Source organism: Diadema setosum, chromosome 18 (genome assembly GCF_964275005.1).
Source record: "Diadema setosum chromosome 18, eeDiaSeto1, whole genome shotgun sequence".
NCBI classification, from domain to species: Eukaryota; Metazoa; Echinodermata; class Echinoidea; order Diadematoida; family Diadematidae; genus Diadema; species Diadema setosum.
Genome location: NC_092702.1, coordinates 9699176 through 9722840, shown reverse-complemented (window position 1 = coordinate 9722840; position 23665 = coordinate 9699176). Strand labels below are relative to the sequence as shown.

Sequence of the window (23665 nt, the reverse complement as noted above, 5' to 3'; positions counted from 1 at the left end):
GTCATCAGTACATCATTGCTATTTTCATACTGCTTTAGTAAGTTTCCTCCAAAACTAAAATTGCACCCATTGACCACCATATTCATCACTGCATTGAGGAATCAATGGTACCTGCACTCCCTTTTAAAGTCAGTTTTGCTTTTTACTAGTAAAAAAATGAATTGTGGGTGCAGTAATATCTAATGTCACAAAATTTGATTCTGTATTGTCTGTGCTTTGTCCAGTCTCCAGATCACAGAGTGAGAGAAAACACCCAATGTATGTGTATACTGCTGCCAAGTCACTTGATATTCATTGGCTCAAAGATATTCAGTGATGGAGGAAGACTTTCCTAGAGGTACTCCTGCCAGGCCAGCTGGCCCAAAGGTCTTGGTGAAGGACAAAGTGAAACACTCTGCAAAACAAGCTGTGAAGAGACCTGCCAGGGATGTGTTGTTTCAGGTAATCTTTTCCTTTTTTCTATTAAATTTGCATCCTTTCCCTACTTTTGCCTAACCTTTTATCTTGAAAACAAGTTCCTCCTGTTCTCAGTCATTTCAAATTTCCCTTGAAGCAAAATGTGTGCATGATGTCTGCTTTTTTGTCTTGTCTGTCTGCCTGTCAGTCACATGTATTGATTATATTGTCCCTTTGATTGTCTTGTTATTGTCCGTATGAACATGATTATTGAGATGTGAAATTTCTTCTGTTTGTGTCTCTCTGCAAATGACATTTGTAAGATCGCAACCGCTGATCTGTAATTTAACAAACGTGTTGGAAAAAAAGAACCCAGGACTCGAACGTGTCATCTACTGCTTTCCGTGTTTGTTAAATTACATATCAGCAGTTGCGATCTTACAAATTTTATTTGTAGAGGGAGACAAATTGAAGGAAATTCACACCTCAACCCTCACACCTCTGATTAATATTCTCTTGCTTTCAACATGTTTATTCTCTGTCTTTAGGAATCAGGAGAAGAAACCTTAAGTATAGTCAAGAAGAAGAAGAAGAAGATAAAAAAGGATGAAGAGACAGCAGCTGAGGCTGAGGAGTCTGTGGTTGTGACTGAGATGGAAAAATTCACTCCCAGAATTTTCTCTCAAAAGGTAGAGATGTATGGTATTTCAGAATGTAATTATCAGGAAGAAACAGAGAAATAAACAATACATAATGCAACATCAGTTTGTTGTATTTTTTTTTTTCTAGTGGTTTTTGCAGTTCCTGTCAAACAAATAACAAATTTGTATTGCCAAAAGTAGAATGGAGCGGGGTGAAACAAACATTATATTACAATGAACTGATATTAAGCAGTTTCAAACACATCTTGTGGTATATCCTTCAATGCAAACTGCAGATATAGATTCATATTTTTTTTTACATCAATAAAAGTTTATTGGAGGTACAATGTTGATATGATCAGGATCTCTTCAGATTTTCAGATTTGGATAGAGATGCTCTGACAGAACACATTGGAGGTGAAAGGTACATTACTGGTGATAGGCTTTATGTTATTTGTGAAGATTGTGTACAATGTGCATGGAGCCGACTGGCAAACTGAACCAATTAATACTTGTGCCACTGAATCTTATGCAGACAATCTCTGAGGGCATGTTGGTACTGGCAGCGGTCAAGGAGGTCCACGAGTATGAAGTCGTGCTCAGCCTGCCCAATTGTCTAAAGGGATTTGTACAGATCACAGATATCTCGGCCCCTTTCACACAAAAGCTGCAAGAAATGAATGTGGAGGAAGGAGCTGATGAGGAGGTTTGTTCACATTTGAAACATATTATACACATTGTGAAGTTATGCTCAAGGTAATATAGCTGTCAGTAATTTTGATTTTTTTATGCCTCCGCCACGAAGTGGTGCCGGAGGCATTATGTTTTCGGGTTGTCCGTCCGTCCGTACGTACGTCCGTACGTCTGTACGTCCGTACGTCCGTCCGCTTTCGTTTACGCGATAACTTGAGTAATATTTACTGGAATTTTACCAAACTTGGTCCAAGTATGAAGTATGATGGGGCAACGATTTGATAAGATTTTGAGTGAAATCGGCTAAAGGTCAAAGGTCAAGGTCAAATCATGACATTGTATCCGTTTACGCGATAACTCAAGACTGTATGGAGCAAATTTCACCAAACTTTGTTGGAGGATGATGTATGATGGGACAATTACTTGTTTAGTTTTTCAGTGAAATCGGACAGAGGTCAAAGGTCAAAGATCAAGGTCAAATCCTAAAATTTATCTGTTTATGTGATAACTCAAAACTGGATGAAGCAGCTTTCACCAAACTTGGTCCAAGGATGATGTATGATGGGACAATTAGTTGAGTAGATTCTAGTGACATTGACAAGAGGTCAAAGGTCAAAAGGTCAAGGTCAAATGCTAAAAATGTTGCTATTTCCCCCATATCTATGCAATGCCCGCAGTTATTTTCTTAAAACTTAGTGTAGACATGTACTACTGCGTAAGGATTCTCCAGAGAGAGTTTCATGTCATAAGGTCAAAGGTCAAAAGGTCAAAGGTTAGGTAAAATTGTTGCAATATCACTTTTCTCGCAAATGGTTCAATGTATCTTCATGGAACATGGTACATATGCATGTACTGACTGGCAGGGATTATCTAGGGAATTTAGGGGTCATGGGTCAATAGTCAGGGGGTTCAAAGGTCAAGGTCAACTCCTGAAAATGTTACTACTGTATTACCCTCATACATGTATACTAGTATATGCAATGATTGCATTATAAGTTTTAAAAGTGTTTAATATATGTACATGTATTACTTGATGGAGATTCTCTTGGAAATTTCCAGCCAGAAGGTCAAAGGTCAAAGGTTAAGGGTCAAAGGTCAGGTTTAAATGAAAAAAAAATATTTTGTACTGTAATTACACTCTTTCTTCATACCTTGAAAATTATACTCAATGCATAAACTTATAATAAGGTCAGTCAGAAGTCAAGTAAAAATTTTCAATTCCCCAAATATGTGTACCTGCACTCTTTAATAGACAATTATAGCAAACCCAGTTCGTGGAAAGTGAACATTCAAGATATTTCTGACAAACCTGTTATTTCGATATTTTGCCAGTTATGTGAAACTGTCATCACACATTGTCAAGACATTGTACTATACACCTATTGGGAGAATCATGCATTATGGCGGAGGCATCAGTCGCCGTAGCGACATTTCTAGTTTCATTTTGAGTCATCCTAAAACCTTGTACTACCTTTTTTAATTTACAATGTCAGTTTCATCGGTGCTTTCGTACAGAACTTAACGTCATACATGAACTCTTGTTAGCCATTTTAATTTGCAACTTACTTTATTGTTTAACTGAAGCAATCAATGCAACCGAACTAACATTTTGATATTGTAAAAGTTTATTAAGACATGTAATCAAATGCCACATTTCAGTTTGTAGGACTGTACCAAGAAATTACATTGATTTATTGTTGTAGTTGCACTGAAAAGAATGGAGATGGGAAGAATTCTGGTGCATGCTATGTCGTGTATATCTTTGTGTATGAATTATGCCATGCTATACTTTGTGGTGGATCTAAATATCACATCAGAAATTATCCACACATTCCATACTTTCAATGATGTGTGCAAATCATACAAAAAAGTATCAATAGTAGTTGACAGAAAAAATACACTAATTCTGTTGATTGCTTTATTTTGAGCGAGCTCTATATTTTACTTTTATTCTAGAGTCTGCCTAGCATCGGTGGCCTGTACTCCATCGGGGACCTGGTGCAATGCAAGATCAAATCACTAAGCTCATCCAAGAATGGTCACCGCCGAATCCAAGCCTCACTGGACTACACTGAGATCAATGCCGATCTGAGCTCTTCCTGGGTGAAAGCTGGAATGGTAAACAGTGCCGTTCTCGAATGTGTCTTCATTACTTTGCATTCTTCGAGAATTTCATCCATTTTTTATGAAAGTTTTTGGTTCAAGTGTGTGCTTGTTCTGTACGTTGTGTGTTCTGCTTAATTTCGTCACGGGCAATGTTATTATCTTCTGCCTAAATAAATGAATCCTGGCTTTAAAGCCACTAACACCCGGATGTTCTAGGTACATCATGTAAGAAAACATCTTCAAACTATGTCATTTTGTAGTAGTTATACCCCGCCACACGTAGTGTGAAAGGGGTATATAGGAATCACCGTGATGTTGGTCGGGCGGGCGGTCGGTCGGTCAGTCAGTCGGGCTGTTGCAAAATCTTTGGTCGCGAACTCCTACAGTTTTGAAGCAATTTAAATGAAACTAAGGGTAAATGATGATATTGAGGTATAGATGTGCAAGACATGTTTTTTGTGTTTGTCGGACAATGCGTTGCCATGGTAACCATAATTTTACCAAAACCTTGTGGATTAAATAACTTCCATAGTATTTAAGCAATCAATTTCAAAATTGGTATCTATGATGATCTATAGGTGTAGTTATGCAAGACACTCTGTGTTTGTACCTGACAAAGCGTTGCCATGGTAACCACATTTTTTTTTTTTTTTAAATCTTGTGGAGTGAACAACTTCCACAGTTTCGAAGCAATTGAAATCAAATTTGGTAGGCATTATGGCCTTGAGGCATAGATGTGGAACACATAATTTTTGTGTTTGTCAGACAAAGCGTTGCCATGGTAACCATAATGTTACCAAAACCTTGTGGATTGAATAACTTGCACATCATTCAAGCAATTAAGGTCAATTTAGTATGTACAGTGTATGATGATCGGGAGGTGTAGTTATGCAAGACACCAATGTGTTAATATAAGAAAAATGTGTTGCCATGGTAACCACTCATTTTTGTATCAAATTGAACCATTTAATCTATGAAGGTGAAATTTGGTGTGTATGATGCTCTTTAAGTGTAGTTTTGCAAAATGTCCTTTGTATTTGTATCGGACAATGCGTTGCCATGGTAACTGCATGCTTTTTTGTTTAATCCTGTGGAGTGAACTTCTTCCACAGTTTTCAAGCGATTGAAACCAAATTTGGTAGGCATTATGGCCCTGAGGTATAGATGTGGAACACATAATTTTTGTGTTTGTCACACAAACCATTGCCATGGTAACCACAGTTTTACCAAAACCTTGCAGATCGAATAACTTTTCCATCATTCAAGCAATAAAAGTCAAATTTAGTATGTATCATGATCTAGAAGTATAGTTTTGCAAGACACCAATGTGCTAGTTTATGGAAAATGTGTTGCCATGGTAACCACTCATTTTTGTATCAAAATAAACCATTCAAGCTATGAAGGTCAAATTTGGTGTGTATGATGGTCTTTAAGTGTAGATATGCAAAATGTCCCTTGTGTTTGTATCAGACAATGCATTGCCATGGTAACCACACTTTTTACCCAAACCTTGTGGAATTCAGTGTCAACTCTGTAATTGTACAGTAAATTAAAATTATTCTGTTTCCAATTCGACAAGTGCACAAACTTGGTATTAACGTCATTGCCCTCATGACATCACATACTATAAAGCAACACTAGGGGCGGGGGTATTAATCACCTTCAGTGATAATTCTAGTTGATTTTCAAACAAAAAAGGCATGGCTATTAAATCCATTATTCAAATTTTTTACCCCATCATTGTGGTTCTCCATGTGACTAATATGCAGGTCATCAATGGGTGTGTGACAAGCATTGAGGACCATGGCTACACTGTTGATCTGGGAGTCCGTGGAACAAAGGCCTTCCTGAGCAAGCAGGATGCCAAGAAGCTTGTGAAGGTCAGGCAGCACAACTTGCAGACCGGTCAGCCAGTGACTTGCGTGGTCAAGGAGGTCAAGGCCAAAGGACGCTCTGTTCTCTTAAATGCAGACCCAGGGGCGGTAAAAAAGGCCAAAGCCACCATCTATTCTCACACTACATTATCTACTCTGTTGCCAGGAACAAAGGTTGATGCCACAGTAACAAAGGTCAGTGACCAGTAACAGCTTGCCTTAAAGGCATAATTTACCATTTGCAGATGAAACAAAAACCCTGCATTAGCGCTTCAAAATAGTCCTAAAATGTGAGTTAGGGATAGAAACAACCAATGTAAAAATTTGAACCAGTATAATCAATGGTAAGTATTGTTAAATGAACAAAATATGAACAATAGTAATAATAAATTGTTTCCAGACTAAACCATATGTAGTTATGTTTAATGAGAAAAATAGTGATATCTCCTTATATTTTAGGCTTGCAAAAATTTTGAATCAACCCCTCTTGACATTTTTGCACACTTCTTTTACTTCCTTGAGCACCTAATTGTGCATTCTTATCTGATGTTGCTACATCATCATCCTCATTCATTGTGACTTGTTATGAATTTTAAAAACATTTTTATTCCTCATTGCAGGTGCTATAAACTCTGAAACTCTGTACCCAGTCTAACCATTTTAACCTGTTTAGGACAATCCGAAGTATACTCAGGCAGGCGTCCATAGGAAATACATGTTGTAGCAAAATCAAATCATCCTCAGTGGGTTAAAGATGTTCAAGTGAAAAGGTCTGAAAATCATCTAGAAGTCTCCTTTTAAGGGGAGCCCTGTTTAAACAAGAGGAAAGCTTTTCTCCTGACCTCTTCCAATTGAGCAGGGGCCACTGTACCAAGAAAAAACATTCCACCATTACCATACATTTCCCAGCACCATGTTTAAACCACATCTCCCTGAATGTGATATGCGCTATACAAGCACAGTTTATTATTATTATTATTATTATCTTGCCTGATAATGACACCTCCCTCTCCCTCTCTCTCTCTCTCTCACTGTCGCTGTTTCCGTCAGATTCTTCCAAATTGTTTGGCAGTGGAAGTCCTTGGGCTGTACAAAGGCTGTGTAGATGTCATCCATGTGAAAGACAATTCTGAGAATCTTGACACTTACAGAATTGGCCAAACGGTAAGACTTGATGGGTGATCTGGGCCCCATTTCATAAAAGATGTTAGGATAGCAACTCTTGCTGGAATGGCAGCTTCCCATAGCAACAGCCAATCAGGAAGGTGGATTCTTGTCATTATCATGACAATTGCCATTCCAGCAAGAGTTGCTATCATGTTAACTTTTTATGAAATGGGGCCCTGCACTTGTGTTAGGTTATCAATCACCAGTATTTGTGTTCCATGATTCTTACAGATCATGGCAATTTTTCTATTTTGATGTACAAGTGTAGGTAGATGTTGCTGAATTGTTGATTGCCCATGGGAAGAATTACAAAAATGATTAAAATGAAAACTGGCTGTGAAAAAAATGATTGACATCCTAGGGAGCACATACTCATGAAAATTGACTCTAGAAGTGAATACCTGCATGACTGTGATAGTAAAGAGAGTCCAGTGATCTTAAATGTGGCTTATCATGCCTACATAGATTAAAACATGTCATCCAATTGAAGTTACTGTCTGATGATGACAACAGTGATATTTGCATGATGATGGCAGCACTTTTATTGTCTATGTCATGGACATTGATGAAAGTGATGGTGAAAACAATAATTCCATTAATAATGGCAATGAAGATGGTGTTTATATAGGTGACCATTATGACAAAGGGATATTACTGATTGTAATTTTTTGATGATCTCTTTTGTTTTGGTTACTTTCATTTATTAAGGTTTTGCAAATTTTGTGAGTCAGGTGCTAATCGTGAATTTCAAAATGCGCTAAAAAATTAAATGTGATCCTGACATGCATGTGATGTGCACATGTTGTTCCACATTTCTCCATCCATTATTGTACTCCACAACAGTGAATTTAACCATTTGTGAAATTGTTATCAAGTCCCAAGTCGAAAAAAAAATTAGACTCACTGAATATATAACGTATACGATATTTGGTGATGTGTTTTGTCAGCTAACGGGTGTTGTTCTCTACAACTGCCCCACCACAAAATCTCTTGGACTGAGTCTGACTGCCGTCCATCAGAAGTCAACCTGCGACCCTGATGGGAGGCTTTTTGCTGATGTAGCACCCGGAGATGTTTTCAAAGAGGCCACCATTGTGAGAGTGTTTGGGAAGATCAGCGTGTTAGTGCAGCTCACACCTGAGACAAGAGGAATCATCTATGTGAGTGGATTTGAATGAAATGCAACATGTTAATGTGTGTATACATGTGATTTCAAAAGATTAGAACTTGGTGCAGATCAAGCTGCAAGCCCTAAGGAGGTGAAATTAAGTGATGCATTGGAGGTTATTGACATTGGAGGTAAATCTTGCCAAGTATACTGTTTGTTGATCTTGGTGACCCACTATTTCAAACGGGGAGGATGCCCATACTTTTCAGTTCTTTTACCCCGAACACGCTGTACATATCTTGACATTTTTTCAACCATGCTCCCTTTCCCCAAACCTAATATTATGTATATAAACAGATTTAAACATACAGGTTAAAGGTCTGTGTGATCACATGATGCAGTCAAACAAATCTGGAGGAATTGTATTTGTTGTTTTGTTAGGGTCATTCCACTTGGTTGGGTCCATCCAGGATTTTATGCTGTTGTTGGTGATTAAACCATATCCTTAGAATGTACATCAAATGATTAGCTATTGTTTGTAGTTACACTTTCAGAGAAAATGTTAAAAGAAATATGTCATGAATTATTAGGAAGCATGTGTAATTTTTTTCTTTTCACTCTATGAATTGTCTGTTGCTGATGTCTATTGTATTTTTGTGGTCGACATTGTGATATAATTTTTGGTATTTTGACAATGATGTGATTGAGAAATTTAAGCTCTAGAATGCCTCAAAAGTGCTTTAGATTAGTGACAATATCCTACACAAAAGCCTGCGTTAAAGCCACGCTTTATGCTGTGTAGATCTTATATCCTTAAACTTTGATTATAAGGACATTCTTAAATGGGTTTGTATGAAGTAGCTTGATAATATCATACTATTAACAAATTTAGTGCAAAAATCAAGAAAATCAGCAGTAACTGGTTTGATTCTTCTTTTTTTTTTAAAATGAAAGGTTCTGGCTATCCTTTTCATTTAAGTGAAGGCTGCCCCCATACCTGTTGTGTGAAACGGAAACTTTCACACTAAATGCATATATTATCATTATTCATTTATTTTACGTTGACCAATTTCTCTGAACTTCACTTGTTCATAATTTTGTTCATGTAAGGACTCATCTATGAAAAAAAAAAAAAAATGCCTGTTAGAATTTTTGGATAGTTGGTTGTGCACAAAACTTCATGAGATTTCAACACTACATAAATAATGAAGCTTTCCTAATATACAATATTGTTTTCATATACTTTGTTGTTTTGTCCAGCAAACACACCTTAGTGATGACAAGCAAGAAAGACACTCAGCCCGGAGTCCGGGGGATAAGGTCCAGTGTAGAGTCTTGGACGTTGCCTACTTTGACCAACTGGCCATTGTTTCCATGAGACAGAGTGTACTGGACAAGCCATTTCTGGGGGTCAAGGACATCAAACCAGGCATGCTGACAAAGGTATGGTCAGGTCTTTCCCATAACTTCCTCTCACCTTCTCTCTCTTCAGATCTCTTCTTTATTTGTCTTGCATGGAAGTCAACATTTAATTTGAATTCCCCTTACTGACTGAAATGCCAAAAATTCAAGTTCTGATATTTTGTCTCTTTGCATTTCAGTGCAATAGTTCTTCTGTATCTATGAATCACTGATAAAGGTCATGTTGTATTTTCGCTTGATGGTATGACTTCTGGCTGTGTGTGCAATGAGTAGCTGAGCCTTATTCTCCCTCTTTCATTCATGTCACCCCCCTGTCCCTCCCTCTGTTTGAATGTCTTCATATGTCCTGCCAGGGTGTGGTAGAGATTGTGACCCCAAGGGGTGTGGCAGTCAAGATCCAGGACAGGATGCATGGCTTCGTCCCACGGACCCATCTTGGTGATGTGCCAATTCAAAAGCCACATGAGCGGTTCACCGTGGGATCAGAAATTGAGCTGAGGGTAAAAAACTTGTCAACAGTGAATGTTTTGATAGTGTTTGTAATATAATTTCAGTCAGATGCAACATGTAAAATGACTGGGGAAGATGCTGCTTAGATGTCTGTTATGTTTGATCAGTAGAAGATATATTTCAGAATCACTCATTGTAATTAGTCAATGTATTCATATATTTCTGGTGTTTAGTACTTCTTTAGGCTTTTTATTTCTTGGTTTTTTAGCTCACCTGAGCCGAAGGCTCAAGTGAGCTATTGCGATCGCTCTTCGTCCGGCGTCCGTCGTGCGTCGTGCGTCGTGCGTCGTCCGTCGTGCGTCGTCCGTCGTGCGTCGTCCGTCGTGCGTCGTCCGTCGTGCGTCGTCCGGCGTGCGTAAACTTTTTACATTTTCATCTTCTTCTTGAGAACCCCGTGACCGATTTTCACCAAACTTGGCAGGTAGCATCGCTAGGGGGATAGGATCTCAATTTCTTCAAATGGGCACCATGGCCCACCTGGGGGGCCCCAGGGGGGCCCAAACACACTAAAATTAAGGAATCTTTAAAAATCTTCTTCTCTAGAACCAGAAGTGATAGGGCTTAATTGATACTATGAGTAAGTACATTGATGACTGTAGTTTCAAGTTTGTTCATGGGGGAATCAGGGGTGCCCCCCTTGGGACTCAGGGGAGGGGGGTGGGAAGGGGTCCAAATGGGGCCTAAATTGTGCATTTTCATCTTTACCTTGAGATCGCCATGTCTGATTTTCACCAAACTTGGTAGTTAGCATCCCTAGGGGGATAGTATCTCAATTTGTTCAAATGGGCACCATGGCCCACCTGGGGGGTCCCCAAGGGGCCCAAACCCCTAAAATCAAGGAACATTTAAAAATCTTCTCTAGAACCAGAAGTGATAGGGCTTAGATGATACTATGAGTTAGTACATTGATGACTGTAGTCTCAAGTTTGTTCATGGGGTTGGCAAAATCAGGGGTGCCCCCCCCCCCCCCCCCCCCCTTGGGACCCAGGAGAGGGATGGGGAGAAGTCGTACAGTTGTAATGGAGCCTGAATTGTACATGTTCATCTTCTTCTTGAAAACCTCATGATGAATTTGACCAAACTTAGCAGGTAGCATGATGCATCCCTATGGTTATAGAATCTCAATTCCTTCAAATGGGCGCCATGTCCCTCTTGAGGGGCCCCTAGGGGTCCCACCCCCCCCCCCCCCCACATTAAGGAATATTCAAAATCTGCTCTAGAACCAGAAATGATAAAGCAATGTTAATACCATGAGTTTGTACATTGATGACTTTAGTTCCAAGTTTGTTCATTGCAAATCCAGGGCTGCCCACCCCCCCCCCCCCCCCCCCCCCGGGACTTGAGGGGGATCCATATGCAGACCTAAGTTTCCAATGTTCTCAGGTAAGAGTGTGCAAGAATGCATGGAAGGTGAAATTGCGAAACTCAGGTGAGCGCGTGACCCGCGGGTCTCTTGTTTTAAAGTCTGATTAAAAACATTGTGAAGCTGACAAACAAGAAATGGTTGTAGAATTACTTGCTTTTGCCATACAGCGCTGTGTTGTAATAAGTAGGAATGGCTCTCAAATACCAGTGGAGGTGACTAGCTGTTTGTTAGTGTCTTTCTATCACTGTGTCATGATGCCGTAGGTTTGCCCGTCATGCTTTTGAAATGCAGCTCTCAGTGTCAAAAAAGATATGTCCATTAGCCTCAAGTATGATTGATGAAATTCTACACAGATTGATGAAACCTCCGTGCAGAATAGCATTCGAATACCAATGTCCCTATGATAAGGAAGTAAGGATTGTGGCTGGTCCCTTGGCACCCAGCATGTTTAGAATGTAATATTTGGTGGCTTGGAATTAAAGGGGTGGCTAAAAATGCTCGCTCTTCTTTTAAACCCTATCTCGACCAATGGCGAGTTAACTCATCGGGCTTCATGCCGAGTTACAGCCCAACGGCGAGTAAACTTGTCAAAATACATGCCTGTCTATGATCGTGAATAAAAGCTCTGTATGCTATCCTCACATGGTGAAATTTGTGTCATTTTCATGTTCACTGCATCTGCTTAATGTAGATACCAAATATAATAGGGGGTACCACTGAAAATTCTTGCAAAAATTGCCAATAAAGCTCTCCTTCCACTCAAAAGCATCGCTTTGCTTCACAAGTGTAGCGTACTGTATGCAGCTGATAGCATGAATAGATTATCAGAGAACATCTTTAAAGGTAGGGGATACCTTTTACAGACCTCCCAAAATGCAGCAAAACATTAAATATGAACCTCAGGGGACTTGTTTAGGCCACTGCTTAGAAATTTGGAAGTCAACAGTTATCTACAATTTGAATAATGCACAAAACTCGTAACTACTCAGTAGTTCTGTGTGTCAGCCACACTTAAGCCTTTTTCTTGCAGTCTTCTGTATTTTTTATTTATAAACACAAATCTAAAAGTATAAGAGCTGATGTAATAACATTTGTGTGGCAAGAATGTATGTTTTATATAGAAATGTTTGTAAGTTTTGACGAACTTTCTACACAAAATATACATGATGGACACACATGCAGTGCATGGGTCTGCAAAGGTAGCCTAGTAATGTACTGGAATTTACGGTAAGCCAGACCAAAATTCAATTCAAAATCTAACGGTCAATAAAAATGTACTAAATGTTACCTTCCACTTTCAATACTTTATGGGAGTTTCTAAAATGATACTCTCTTCAACATACCACTGTATTTATACAACTCTTCGTTTAAGGCATGCAAATGGGATTCCCTACCTTTAATGCATAAAGATTTCTCGTTCGTGGCTTGTGAGAAGATGTACATTCTCGACTTGAAAAGCAGTTTGCACTGAGCTTGCTGCTGCACAACTTCATAGTGGTCCTGGCGGTGGGGTATGCATAATAGAATGTGGTCACGATAGGATTGAATGATGTCACAACACATGACTCAAACCACTCACTCTTTAAAATTGATGACAGTATTGCTTCTTCCCTCCCCACAATTCTTATACCTTATGCATTCTTTGAGAAGCATTAACCTGATGATCATTTCTCATGTCCCGGCCAGGTGATAGTGGTGGAGCCAGCCAAGAGACGTGTCCTTCTCACCCACAAGAAGACGATGGTGAAATCCACCTTACCCGTTCTCACATCCTATGCTCAGGCAACAACAGGAATGTGGCTCCATGGCTGTGTGGTGGCTGTGAAAGATTTCGGGCTGATTGTAAACTTCTACAACAATGTCAAAGGTACAGACAGAGCAGAGAACTAATGTGGTTTTATTAAATTTTGCCATCTTGGTATCAAACTTTTTTTTTTGTCTAAAAGCTTTTAACCCTAATCCCACCGATGGGGGGCCTTTTTGGTCCCCCCTTCAGTTGGATCTCGGTCGTGGATCGTGCGATCCTCGCGAAAATTTGCACGAAGGTAGAGGCCAATGTAAGCTACAAGACTGTATAGTTCGATTTTTCAAATTTTGATTAATGTATTTTATATTAATTTATGCTAATTTATGTAAAAATAATTTTTTGCCTATAAATAAAAAAATGAAGCTCAAAGACTTCTAATTTTTGGGGAACATATTCTTTTCAATATCCTTAACAATAATTTTGAAGCAAAAATTCGGCTTCGTAATTATTTCTTATGTATTTTATTGTTTATTGAATTTCTTATGTATTTCTTTGTTTTTTTCTTATTTTTTTGTTGTTTTTTCATCAAAATTTGTCGCATAAACTTTTTAAAGCATAATCAGGCTAAAATAAATCATTATCAGCCATTGAAATTAAATACATTTATTTTTATATGAATTAATTGCAAAAACACAATTTACATAGGATTTGTACACAAAATCATGTTTTTGAGCAATTTTGGGGTTGACAAATTTTTTTCAAAGGGGTGTGGTTTCAAAACGGTATGCCCGGGAGTGACAAATTTGGTCTCAAAAGTTGTCGCAAAATGTCGCGGCGAGAGCATCACGCGAAACGTCGAGGGAGGGGGGGGGTCGTTTTGGCCCCCCATGGGAATAGGGTTAAGCATGTTTTATGTTTCCAATTTCCCCACTTGTAAACCCAAATGTGATTTTCTTTTCTTGTGGGTCTCACATGATTTTATTGTATTTCACTTTTTTTTTCAATGTGCGTAGGTGTGCAGAGTTTGGCAAAATGCTTGTCATTACCTCCGCCAAGGGAGGAGGTTATGTTTTCGTTACCATTGGTTTGTGTGTGTGTTTGTTTGTCCGTGCGCAAAATAACTCAAAAAGTAGTTAACGGATTGAGATGAAACTTGCAGGAAAGGTTGAGAATTACACTAGTAACAAACAATTAACTTTTGGCAGTGATCCGAGAAAATATTTGGGGAATTTATGTAGGATTTTTGATATTTTGGCAGGTAGGGTCAATGAACTTGGGAGTTCAGGCTGCCCGTATTTGAGGTTTGCATGTGCGTGCTCTAGTTTCTGCTAGGGCGAGGCGTGCCGTGCAGCTGAGGGTTTATGACGTATCAAAGGCTTCTCTATATTGGGAAATCGGGCGCCTTTCAGCACATGGGTGGAGATCACTGATATCTCTATGGAAAAACAAGATCAGTGGTGGAAATGAGCTGCATGCTTGGCGGAGGTCTTCGCTCTCCGAGTGCTTTTTCAATTCTAGTTCTATCATGTTTTTATTGTGACACCACAGCATGTCATACTCTTGTCTGATACTGTTTAAAATTTTTCTCCTTTAAGGTATTGTACCAAGAGTAGAGCTGGGAATCAGGCAGGAGGCCTCCCCAGCAGAAAACTTCTATGTGGGCCAAGCACTGAAATGTCGTGTCCTCAGGGTCGACCCAGAGAACGAGAAACTCGCCCTGTCACTGAGGAAGGAAGACTCAGCAGGAGAGAAGACCAAGAGGTTTGAGTGCCTTAAGGTACGTTGTAACACTCAGGTCTCAATTCAACCAGGTAGCCGTAATCTAGTCCATGGATAGTGTGTATTTTAATCACTAAAAGGCATTTGACACATAGCATATGCCAATGGACATCCATTTATTAATACATGCTGACACGGGGTATGCATACTTCCCAACTAGTAAGATTTTATCAGATTCAGTAAGAATTTTTACGTTAAGAATAGCAAAATCAGATTTTCTGTCAGAGAAATCAGATTTTAAAAAAATATTTAGATATACCTTTCATGTGTGTTTTCTGAAGATTTGACCGAAAGTAAGATTTTTAACTTCAGTTTGCATATAAAATAAGATTTTTGCAATCCACGAGTAAGGTATTTCATCTTGAAATGTTGGCAGGTATGGGTATGTGCAAGGTATGCCTACTTCACACGTATTTAGCCAATGGAGTGAATTTCAAACCATGGATTGGATTAGACTACCTGGTATGTTTCTGAACTCAGGCCTAAATTATTCTGATCTGTGGCATGTGGTGGGGGATTAAGGAAGAGGGGAGGGTAGGGGTGGGGCAGAAAGATGAGAGCACATTTCTCTTCCTTAAATGGGTGAAGTCTCTATTGTGAAGTAGAACGTTTGAATGATTGCATACCTTTGCAGTCAATTCCAATTCTAATCATCTTAGATGCATTGTCTGAATGAAATTTTGCAACTTTCATTGTCTTTCCGGTCATAAGCTTCCATATGGATCTTTAGAATCCTCTCAAGAAAAATTTTATCACGTGATATGATATTTTTCCCCTGTATCATTGTATATGTATCATCATGAACAATGAGGGCACGTTTCGGTAAGGCCTTAAAACTACCCACCTTGTCTTTTGTGGAGTAGATTTGCTAAGTTTGATTATTCATTTAAATATGAATATACACATGTGTATATGGAGTAAAACCTTTATATCTTTACATGTGCAGATGGTCAAAGTGAAGGTGACCAAGGTCCAGCCAGAGGGTCTCTCTGTCACCGTGTTGCCCAATAGCCAGTCTGCTTTCATTCCCAAGATGCACCTGTCCGATCATCTGGAGAACTGTGAGGCTTTGATGGCTAGCTACGCTGTGGGCGATGTGATAGACCAGGCAATGACGTGGTCCTACAATGCCAAGACCAAGACAACTGTATCCTTCTTCTTTTTTTTTTCTTTTTTTTGGTCATATTGGCTCTAAGCTTATACATTTCATATTTAAAATAAAATAGTGTTGTATGATAGTGTAGAACAAACAGTACTATTGCAGAACAGCAATAATGTTAAAAGTTGTCTAATTAAAAATGTCATTGGAGACAAATAAGTAAAGATGCAAGGCTCTATGAAAGTCACCACCCAGAGTTCACAAAAATAAAATTTTCAGTAATGATTTGGAGCATATTGTATGACTGTGTTTAGGATAGTTACATTGTATGTCATCATTTCTGAAATATGATATTGAAATATGATACTGACAGAAAAATTATATGGTTGATATTAAGAATAATAATTTCATTGCAACACATTGCATCTCATTTTTATACCTCCGCCACGAAGTGGTGCCGGAGGCATTATGTTTTCAGGTTGTCCGTCCGTCCGTCCATCCTTCCATCCGTAATTAATTTTGTGGACAGCGTAACTAAGAAACCGTTTGAGGTATCTTAATGAAACTTGGCATGTATATGCATGAGTGAGTGAAGTTGTACCTATCAACTAGGTGCACATGCTCAAGGTCAAGGTCAAAAGGTCAAGGTCAAATGCTCAAAATTTCACTATTTCCCCTATATCCATGCAATGCTTGAAGGTATTTTCTTGAAACTTAGTGTATAAATGAACTACCAAATAAAGATTCTACAGAGAGAGTTCCGGGTCACAATGTCAAAGGTCAAGTCAAAAGGTTGAAATTTCATGTTTTTCTCCATATCTCGCAAATGGTTCAAGGTATCTCCGTGGAATTTAGAATATATGCATGTACCGATGGGCAGTGATTATCTAGGGAAGTTGGGGGTCATGGGTCAAAGGTCAAGGTCAACTCCTCAATATGTCACACTTCCCTCATATTTATGCAATGCCTGAAGGATTTTTTTTTTTTGAAACTTGATATATATATGTATTACCCATTATATATTCTGTGGGAAGTTTCTTGCCAAAAGGTCAAAGGTCAAAAGGTCAAAGGTCAAGTGAAAGTGCTAAATTGCACTTCTTCCTCCATATCTCGAAAGTAACTCAAGGTATCATCATGAAACTTACATATTTATGCAAGTTCTACCTAACAGTGATTCTCTTTGGAACTTTGAGGTCAAAGGTCAAAGGCCAGGTTTAGATAATAATATTTTACCATTAAATACTAAAATTACACTTTTTCTCCATACCTTGAAAATTACTCAATGCATAAACTTATAAAAGGGTCAAAAGTCAAGTAAAAATCCTCAATTCCTCAAATATACCTGCACTCTGACATTTTAATCATTTATCCAATTGAACCTAGTTCAAGGAAAGTGAACAGTCAGCACATTTGTGGCAAATCTGTCATTTTAATATTTTGCCAGTTATGTGAAACTGTCATCACACATTGTCAAGACATTGTACTATAGAACTATTAGGAGAACCATGCATTATGGCAGAGGCATACCAGTCACAGTAGCGACAGTTCTAGTTTTCTTGATATGACATAATTTAAGCATCATTATGGCCTATTCTGTAAATTGATTATTAGTTGTATTTTGCGTAGCTCATAGCCATGTAAGACTGTGACGCTGTTTTGGAAATCCATCATAATATAAACTGGAGTTGTTTAAGCAACAAACCTATGACCCATCTTCAATTTGGTAGGTTTGAATAAAAATAGTGTGCTGTTTATGTTTATAAAGTTGTTGATTTCTTAACTCGCCTCTACTTGTTACTTAGTTTGTGACATGCAAGCCCATTTTGATCATGGCTTCCCGTAACAACACTGAGATTGTGAGAAACTTTGAGGAGTTGCAGGCTGGCATAGACTTGGTTGGTGTGATGCGTCATGCAATGTCATTTGGGGTCTTCGTCGAGTTTCCCAACAAAATTGTTGGTTTGGCTCCTAAAGCAGTAAGTGTTGCCCCAACGGTGTATGCTGTACACATAGTTGTAGATGTTTACCCTTGGAGTTTGTAATTGTTTGAATCTGTTCAAAACAAAAAAATAAAAAAAAAATGCTAGGATGAATTGAACAAGTTGTCAAGGGATGAAGCTCTTGAACCATTGATGTTAGCTTACCTCACTCTAGAACCTCTTGGGTGAATATCATACAGTGGATATTTGCTTTAGCCAAAATTATGTGAGATGTGTATTTGACTTTAAAATATTCACCTTTATTTTGAGTTTGCCTTTCCAAACTCCCCCCCCCCCCCTCCATAGTGCTTTGCATTTTTGCATTTATTTAAGCCTCTTTGGATTGCAGGAGACATTACTGCTCATCATAAATTCACTGATTTTCATATTTTTGCGGGAATTTGTGAACACAGGCCGATGAAGGCAGAAATAGCAAATTAATGGTCCAACAGTCCCTGACCAGTAAAAATCGCTGTTGGACCAGTAACTTTTTCAGGAATTAATCAGTAAAACATGGAAAAACTGGATACCTTCTGGTCCTATATCTTGATGTGCCCTGCATGTGCAGTTGTCTGAAGAATAACAAGTAGGTGCATCTTTGTTATAAAATTGAATTGCTTTGTTCGTTGTCAGGCCATGGCTGACGAATATGTCTCCGAAGCGTCCAAGATCTTCCAAGTTGGTCAGACACTGAGGGCAAAGGTCACCGAGGTCGATTTGGAGAGGAAACGCTTTCTGGTGTCTCTCAGGGTGTCTGAGTGTCACCATGGCGACGACCTGTCCGGCGGGGCTGTGGCTCATCTGGAGACATACTTTACAGAGAGAGACCGAGTGGGGTTGATACTCAGAGACAAGAAAGGTGAAAACAGATGTTCTACAGAAGCAATAAAATAGCAGAAACATGTTTTGTTTTTAAAATGTGAAAGTCTGGTACTTTGGATTGATTTGTGTGATTATCTTACAGTATGATGCCAGTTGTGTGGCAGTCCATAATTGTTTAATCTACAGTGTCATAATTCTTGCACAAAGGCATGTTATTTTCAGTTATATGCAAGGTTATAAAATGATCTTTAGAGCTTCTCAACCATTAAAGGAGTACCCCCCCCAAAAAAAAAAAGTCTTTTAGTTCTCTAATTTCAATGCAATCTGTCTGCAGACATCAACTTCTGCATTGTTAAAAAAAGACCCACAGTCAACGCAAAAGCTCTATGAACACTGAAATATATGTGTAAGTGATCATACATCTGAAGTACTATTTGAAGTAAAGATACAGAAAAAGTGTCCTCCAATGATGTACTGTCCTTTGTGTCAGTTGGAAAGTGAAGCATATTCTAAGCACATTATTTTCAATTTATTATAGATTTGCTTTATTTTTTTACTGCTGCTCAGCCTGATGCTATGAGACATGTTGGAGGGACATAAATTTGCTGCATTACCATCCAAAGCAGTTTATGATTTACTTTGCCCAGAATTTTGTTTCTTGTAACAAAAGTGAAAATGGCATCAGTCTTTATGTTTGCTCTGCAAATTTAAACAAGTTCAGCCTCATCAGAAAAGTGCAGCAGAGTTTATTGCACAATATTTCCCTTTTGTTTATCGTCTGATGTTGAGGTATGGATAAAGAGGTGTCCAAAGTCCACCTGTGTAACCTCTTAACTATTCCTCATCTCATCCCCAGAATTCAAGCATCTCATCTCGCTAACGGTTGGCTCGGTTGTCCATGCGACAGTCAGACACACCCAGGGACAGGGGCTTGTCTGCTCCCTTCCCCATGGTGTGGATGCGGTCGTTTCTCAGCACCATATGACAGGTAGGATGGCATTGACATGATCAAAAGGTCAAGTGAAACTGAAAGGGTTAGCTGATGACGGTTAGGTTGGCGTGTTTGTGTAAGCTTTGACATGCAATAGTATGGGCTTTTTTTTTTTGTTTTTGTTTCAATTTCATGGGGATAAGGCATGTAGTAGAATACCTTTTAAAGTGTGTGCAATTTCTTAACTTCACAATAAAACGAAAAATTCTTTAAACATCCATTCATATTCTTAAGGCATGCTGTGTCAAAGCCATTTAATATTAGAAGTAATCGAATGATAGTCCATTTCTTACGATCATAGCAAATATTGAATTAGGTCATTTTGAGACAGAAAATATTCAGTATCATGAACTTTGGGTTTTAATATCAAACTTGACACTATGGCATGGGATAGATAATGTAATATGACTGAAGTGTAAAGCCTGTGTCATTTTCATTTACATTCAGTCCATTAGACCTTCAATACGTGTACTACTACATGTGCAGTCATTGATTGTCTGTGTTTATGTTTGACAGGGGTCAGAGATTCCACTAGCCTTTGGCTGTGTCATTATCATTATACTAAGCATTAGATAGTTGTATTCAGCAATACTTTGATATGTGCATAATCCTCAGACATGGGTGCAGAGTATGATATTGTTCTGGCTCTGAAAAGACTGAAAAACATATCATCAGTCATTGTTATTTTCTTTTTACCTCAAAGGGAATGCAAAACCAAATGTTGGTGATGTCTTAGAGGCCTGTGTACTCAATGTGGACCTGACAAACAGAGTCGCTGAACTCTCCAGCAAGGAGACGCTTGTTGCAGAATGCAAGAAATGGGCAAAATCAAAGAGCAAAAAGGTGAGTTCTGCACTTCTCCAGTGACTGTTGTGTTGTACTTACACCCTTTAGATTGGTAAAATGTGTAAATATCATCCTATTCCTCTGTGTGCATGTGCATTTGTGTTCATTTTTGTATGCATTTGTTTGTACAGATGTATGTAATCTGTCTTTCTTTCTGCAAGCAATCCACATGTTACTACATAGTTATCAGGGATTTATACTTGTACTTGTGTGTACTTCTTTGTTCTTTTGCTTGTCTCAGATGTGTCAGCATCTTTGACATTTCCATCATCTTTGTGTACATGCGTTGTGTCACTAAATTTATGCATGACTGCTCAGACCGTCCCCTTGCATAGTGCTGCTATTTAGCAGAAAGAGAACTATCTGTATGGACGAGATGAGAAGACAGGAGACTAGTTGGCATTATGCACTTGTCAGTTGTGTTCCCAACCCCTGGGTACCCGGTGAGGTGTGGGACCACCCTGGCAAAATGGTGAATTTCCTCCCACAAACTCATATATATATATATATAACTCATATTCCCTACCTACCTGGGGGGGGGGGGGGGGGGGGGGGGGGGGGGGGGGGGAAGCTGAAATCCCCGGCCAATTTGGATGCAAGTCCTGGCAATCCCCTAGTACCCAGTGGTCAGGACTACAATTGAAAAGTACATCAGAGTGATCTATATCAATGTTTCATAAATCGTTAAACCTGTAACTTTCTTCTATCCAATTTTAATACAACATCTTACATTCTCTTTGATGTCTGATTTCACTCAGTTGATCAGTCAGCGTACAACTGTCCATTACAGTGACCACTGTTACTGTTTCGTGAAAACGCAAAGAACTTTAAAGCTCCATGGGTTCCTTATGTTACACACCATTTGAATAACAGTTCTGTTGTTCTGTCTGTCAGACATGGCTGCATTATGTGGAATGGCTTGATGTGCTTTGACTGGAGTGTTAAAGTTATGTGTAAAATGGCAGTGTCTTAATTTGATACAAACACTGCTCTGTAATGTACTTCTTTCAGAGCAGACTTTGCAGGTGTTTCTTATTCTGTGCATGTAAAAGTTGCATGTTTTGCAACTTCGATACTTACGAAAAATAATAAATAGCAGATCTGAGACTGCACACTAAAAAAATGAAATATTTGTTCCTATTTAGGCAAAGAAAAAATTGGAAAATGTCACCGCAGGAGACAGTGGTACAGTCGTGCTAGTCAAAGATGACTTTGCCCTGGTCCAGACTGCATCTGGTGTCTTCGTGTATGTGCCAGCAAAAGAGGTAAGCTTCATAATGTTCTACCCTCTCTTTTGCTATATTTCGCACTCCCAAGTTGATAACATATATCCTGTAGTTTTATATTAAAAGTGCACAGGTTTTGGTTGTTAATGTGGGTTGTGCCACAATCAGCTTTGTGGTCCAAAGTAGAAGCATGTTTGCATGAATGACATGAATTATATTAATTATACTGGTAGTCATATTGAAATGTTTGATGAAATGTGGCCATAATGATCTGTTGTGTAAATGTATTTGGATAGCTTGTACAATATGTTTGAATTCTAATCAGAACAATTTTCCTGCAAAATTTTATGTAAATCCTCCCCTCCTCTGTCCCAAGAGACCCCCCCCCCCCCCGAAAAAAAAAGAAAGAAGTGTTCAACATAAAGGAACAAAGACTCCAATTGTAGTCATTGTCAGTCAAGATGATAATTTGTATTTCCAAAAGTGTACTAGGGCTGTAGTGAAAATTTGAATATATAATAACCTTTTCTGTATAGGAAGAGCTGGCATGTGTCTTCTAGATTATTTGTGAATTATTGCATAACTGCATCTTAATCTCATTGTCTTCACATCTTTATCCTAAATTGTGTAGCATCTGAACTCAACACCATCAGACCGGGATGAAATAACAGTTGGGCAGTCTGTCATACTGGGTGAAACCAGGTCAGTAGAGAAGAGGGATACTCAAAGAAAACAGAGTTACCAGATGATGTCCAAATACCTTCTTGTCACAAAATCATATGCTCCTATGATAACATTTGCTCTCAGTAAAACTTTGGTGTACAATAGGCTTACAATATATAGTAGTGCAATTTCTACTACTTTATGCAGACATGATGGTCATTATCAATGAGGAGATTGCAGAATGTTTATGGAGAGAAAGTGGGTTGTGCAAGAACATACTTTACTGTACAAATATTTTTAATGTAGAGCCAAAGTTCTTGTTAGTGATATGACCTTATGATTCATGTCTTTTTGCTGTTGCACACATAGCCTCTTTGCTCACCACACACATCATTTGCACTGAATTGCAAGCTGCATTGAAACTAAGCAAACAAGCAGCTTATCAAACAGAAAATAAGATGATGTTATTACATCAGTGCTCTTCTTTCTTGCTTCCTCTTCATCTTCTTATTGTACTATTGTCATTACTATAACTGCTGTGATTATAATGGTGATTATGATAATGATGATCATAGTAATGGTAATGGTGATAATAAGTACAGCAGTGATAGAGATCATTTGATGTTTTCGTATTAGGTACTATCATTCTTGTTATTGTTATTATTTGAAGTATTAGTAGTATTGCGTTATGTTACTATTATCATCAGGAATATCATTGTCATCACAATATTCATCATCATTGCTATTTTGTATCATCATCTGCATTGATGAATTGCTGTCATTCTCTACTGGAATCTGTCCAGGCAAGTTGATGGTCGTATCCTGGCCCCTCTGAGTGAGAGCAGTCGTGGGAGAAAGCCAAACAGGTCGAGGAAGGGAGATGGCAAATCAAAGAAGGCCACAGCCCCCACTTTACCCTCCCAGGTGTCTTCTCCTCCCATTGGACAGATTGTCAATGCAGTGTATGTATTAACGCTTTGATGGCTGTATTCTCGTGATCCTTTATGCCTGACAGGAGAGCATCAGGTGATGATGTTAACAAAAATTTAACTGTTTTGTATGTACCTGGTGTTTTATGTTTTTAGCTCACCTGAGCCAAAGGTTAAATGAGCTATTGTGAGCATTCATCGTCCGGTGTGTATCATCCATTGTCCATCATCCGACATGCATAAAGTTTTAACATTTCAATCTTCTTTTAACGGACTTTCACCAAACTTGACAGGTAGCATC

The 23665-nt window shown here is 38.7% G+C and overlaps 1 protein-coding gene across 1 annotated transcript in view; it reads left to right on the top strand.

Annotated features, from left to right (window-relative positions):
• LOC140241727 (protein RRP5 homolog) overlaps nt 1–23665 on the top strand; it is a 57556-nt gene that overhangs the window by 10820 nt on the left and 23071 nt on the right. The window contains exons 2-20 of the mRNA XM_072321475.1: nt 225–441; nt 945–1085; nt 1573–1743; nt 3687–3848; nt 5606–5905; nt 6761–6874; nt 7825–8037; nt 9246–9428; nt 9761–9907; nt 12970–13150; nt 14626–14807; nt 15756–15956; nt 17711–17884; nt 18521–18746; nt 19566–19697; nt 20404–20543; nt 21692–21811; nt 22404–22474; nt 23239–23397. Coding sequence (XP_072177576.1) covers nt 316–441; nt 945–1085; nt 1573–1743; nt 3687–3848; nt 5606–5905; nt 6761–6874; nt 7825–8037; nt 9246–9428; nt 9761–9907; nt 12970–13150; nt 14626–14807; nt 15756–15956; nt 17711–17884; nt 18521–18746; nt 19566–19697; nt 20404–20543; nt 21692–21811; nt 22404–22474; nt 23239–23397 — 3143 coding nt within the window. The 5' untranslated portion in view covers nt 225–315. The remainder of the gene's footprint in view (nt 1–224; nt 442–944; nt 1086–1572; nt 1744–3686; nt 3849–5605; nt 5906–6760; nt 6875–7824; nt 8038–9245; nt 9429–9760; nt 9908–12969; nt 13151–14625; nt 14808–15755; nt 15957–17710; nt 17885–18520; nt 18747–19565; nt 19698–20403; nt 20544–21691; nt 21812–22403; nt 22475–23238; nt 23398–23665) is intronic.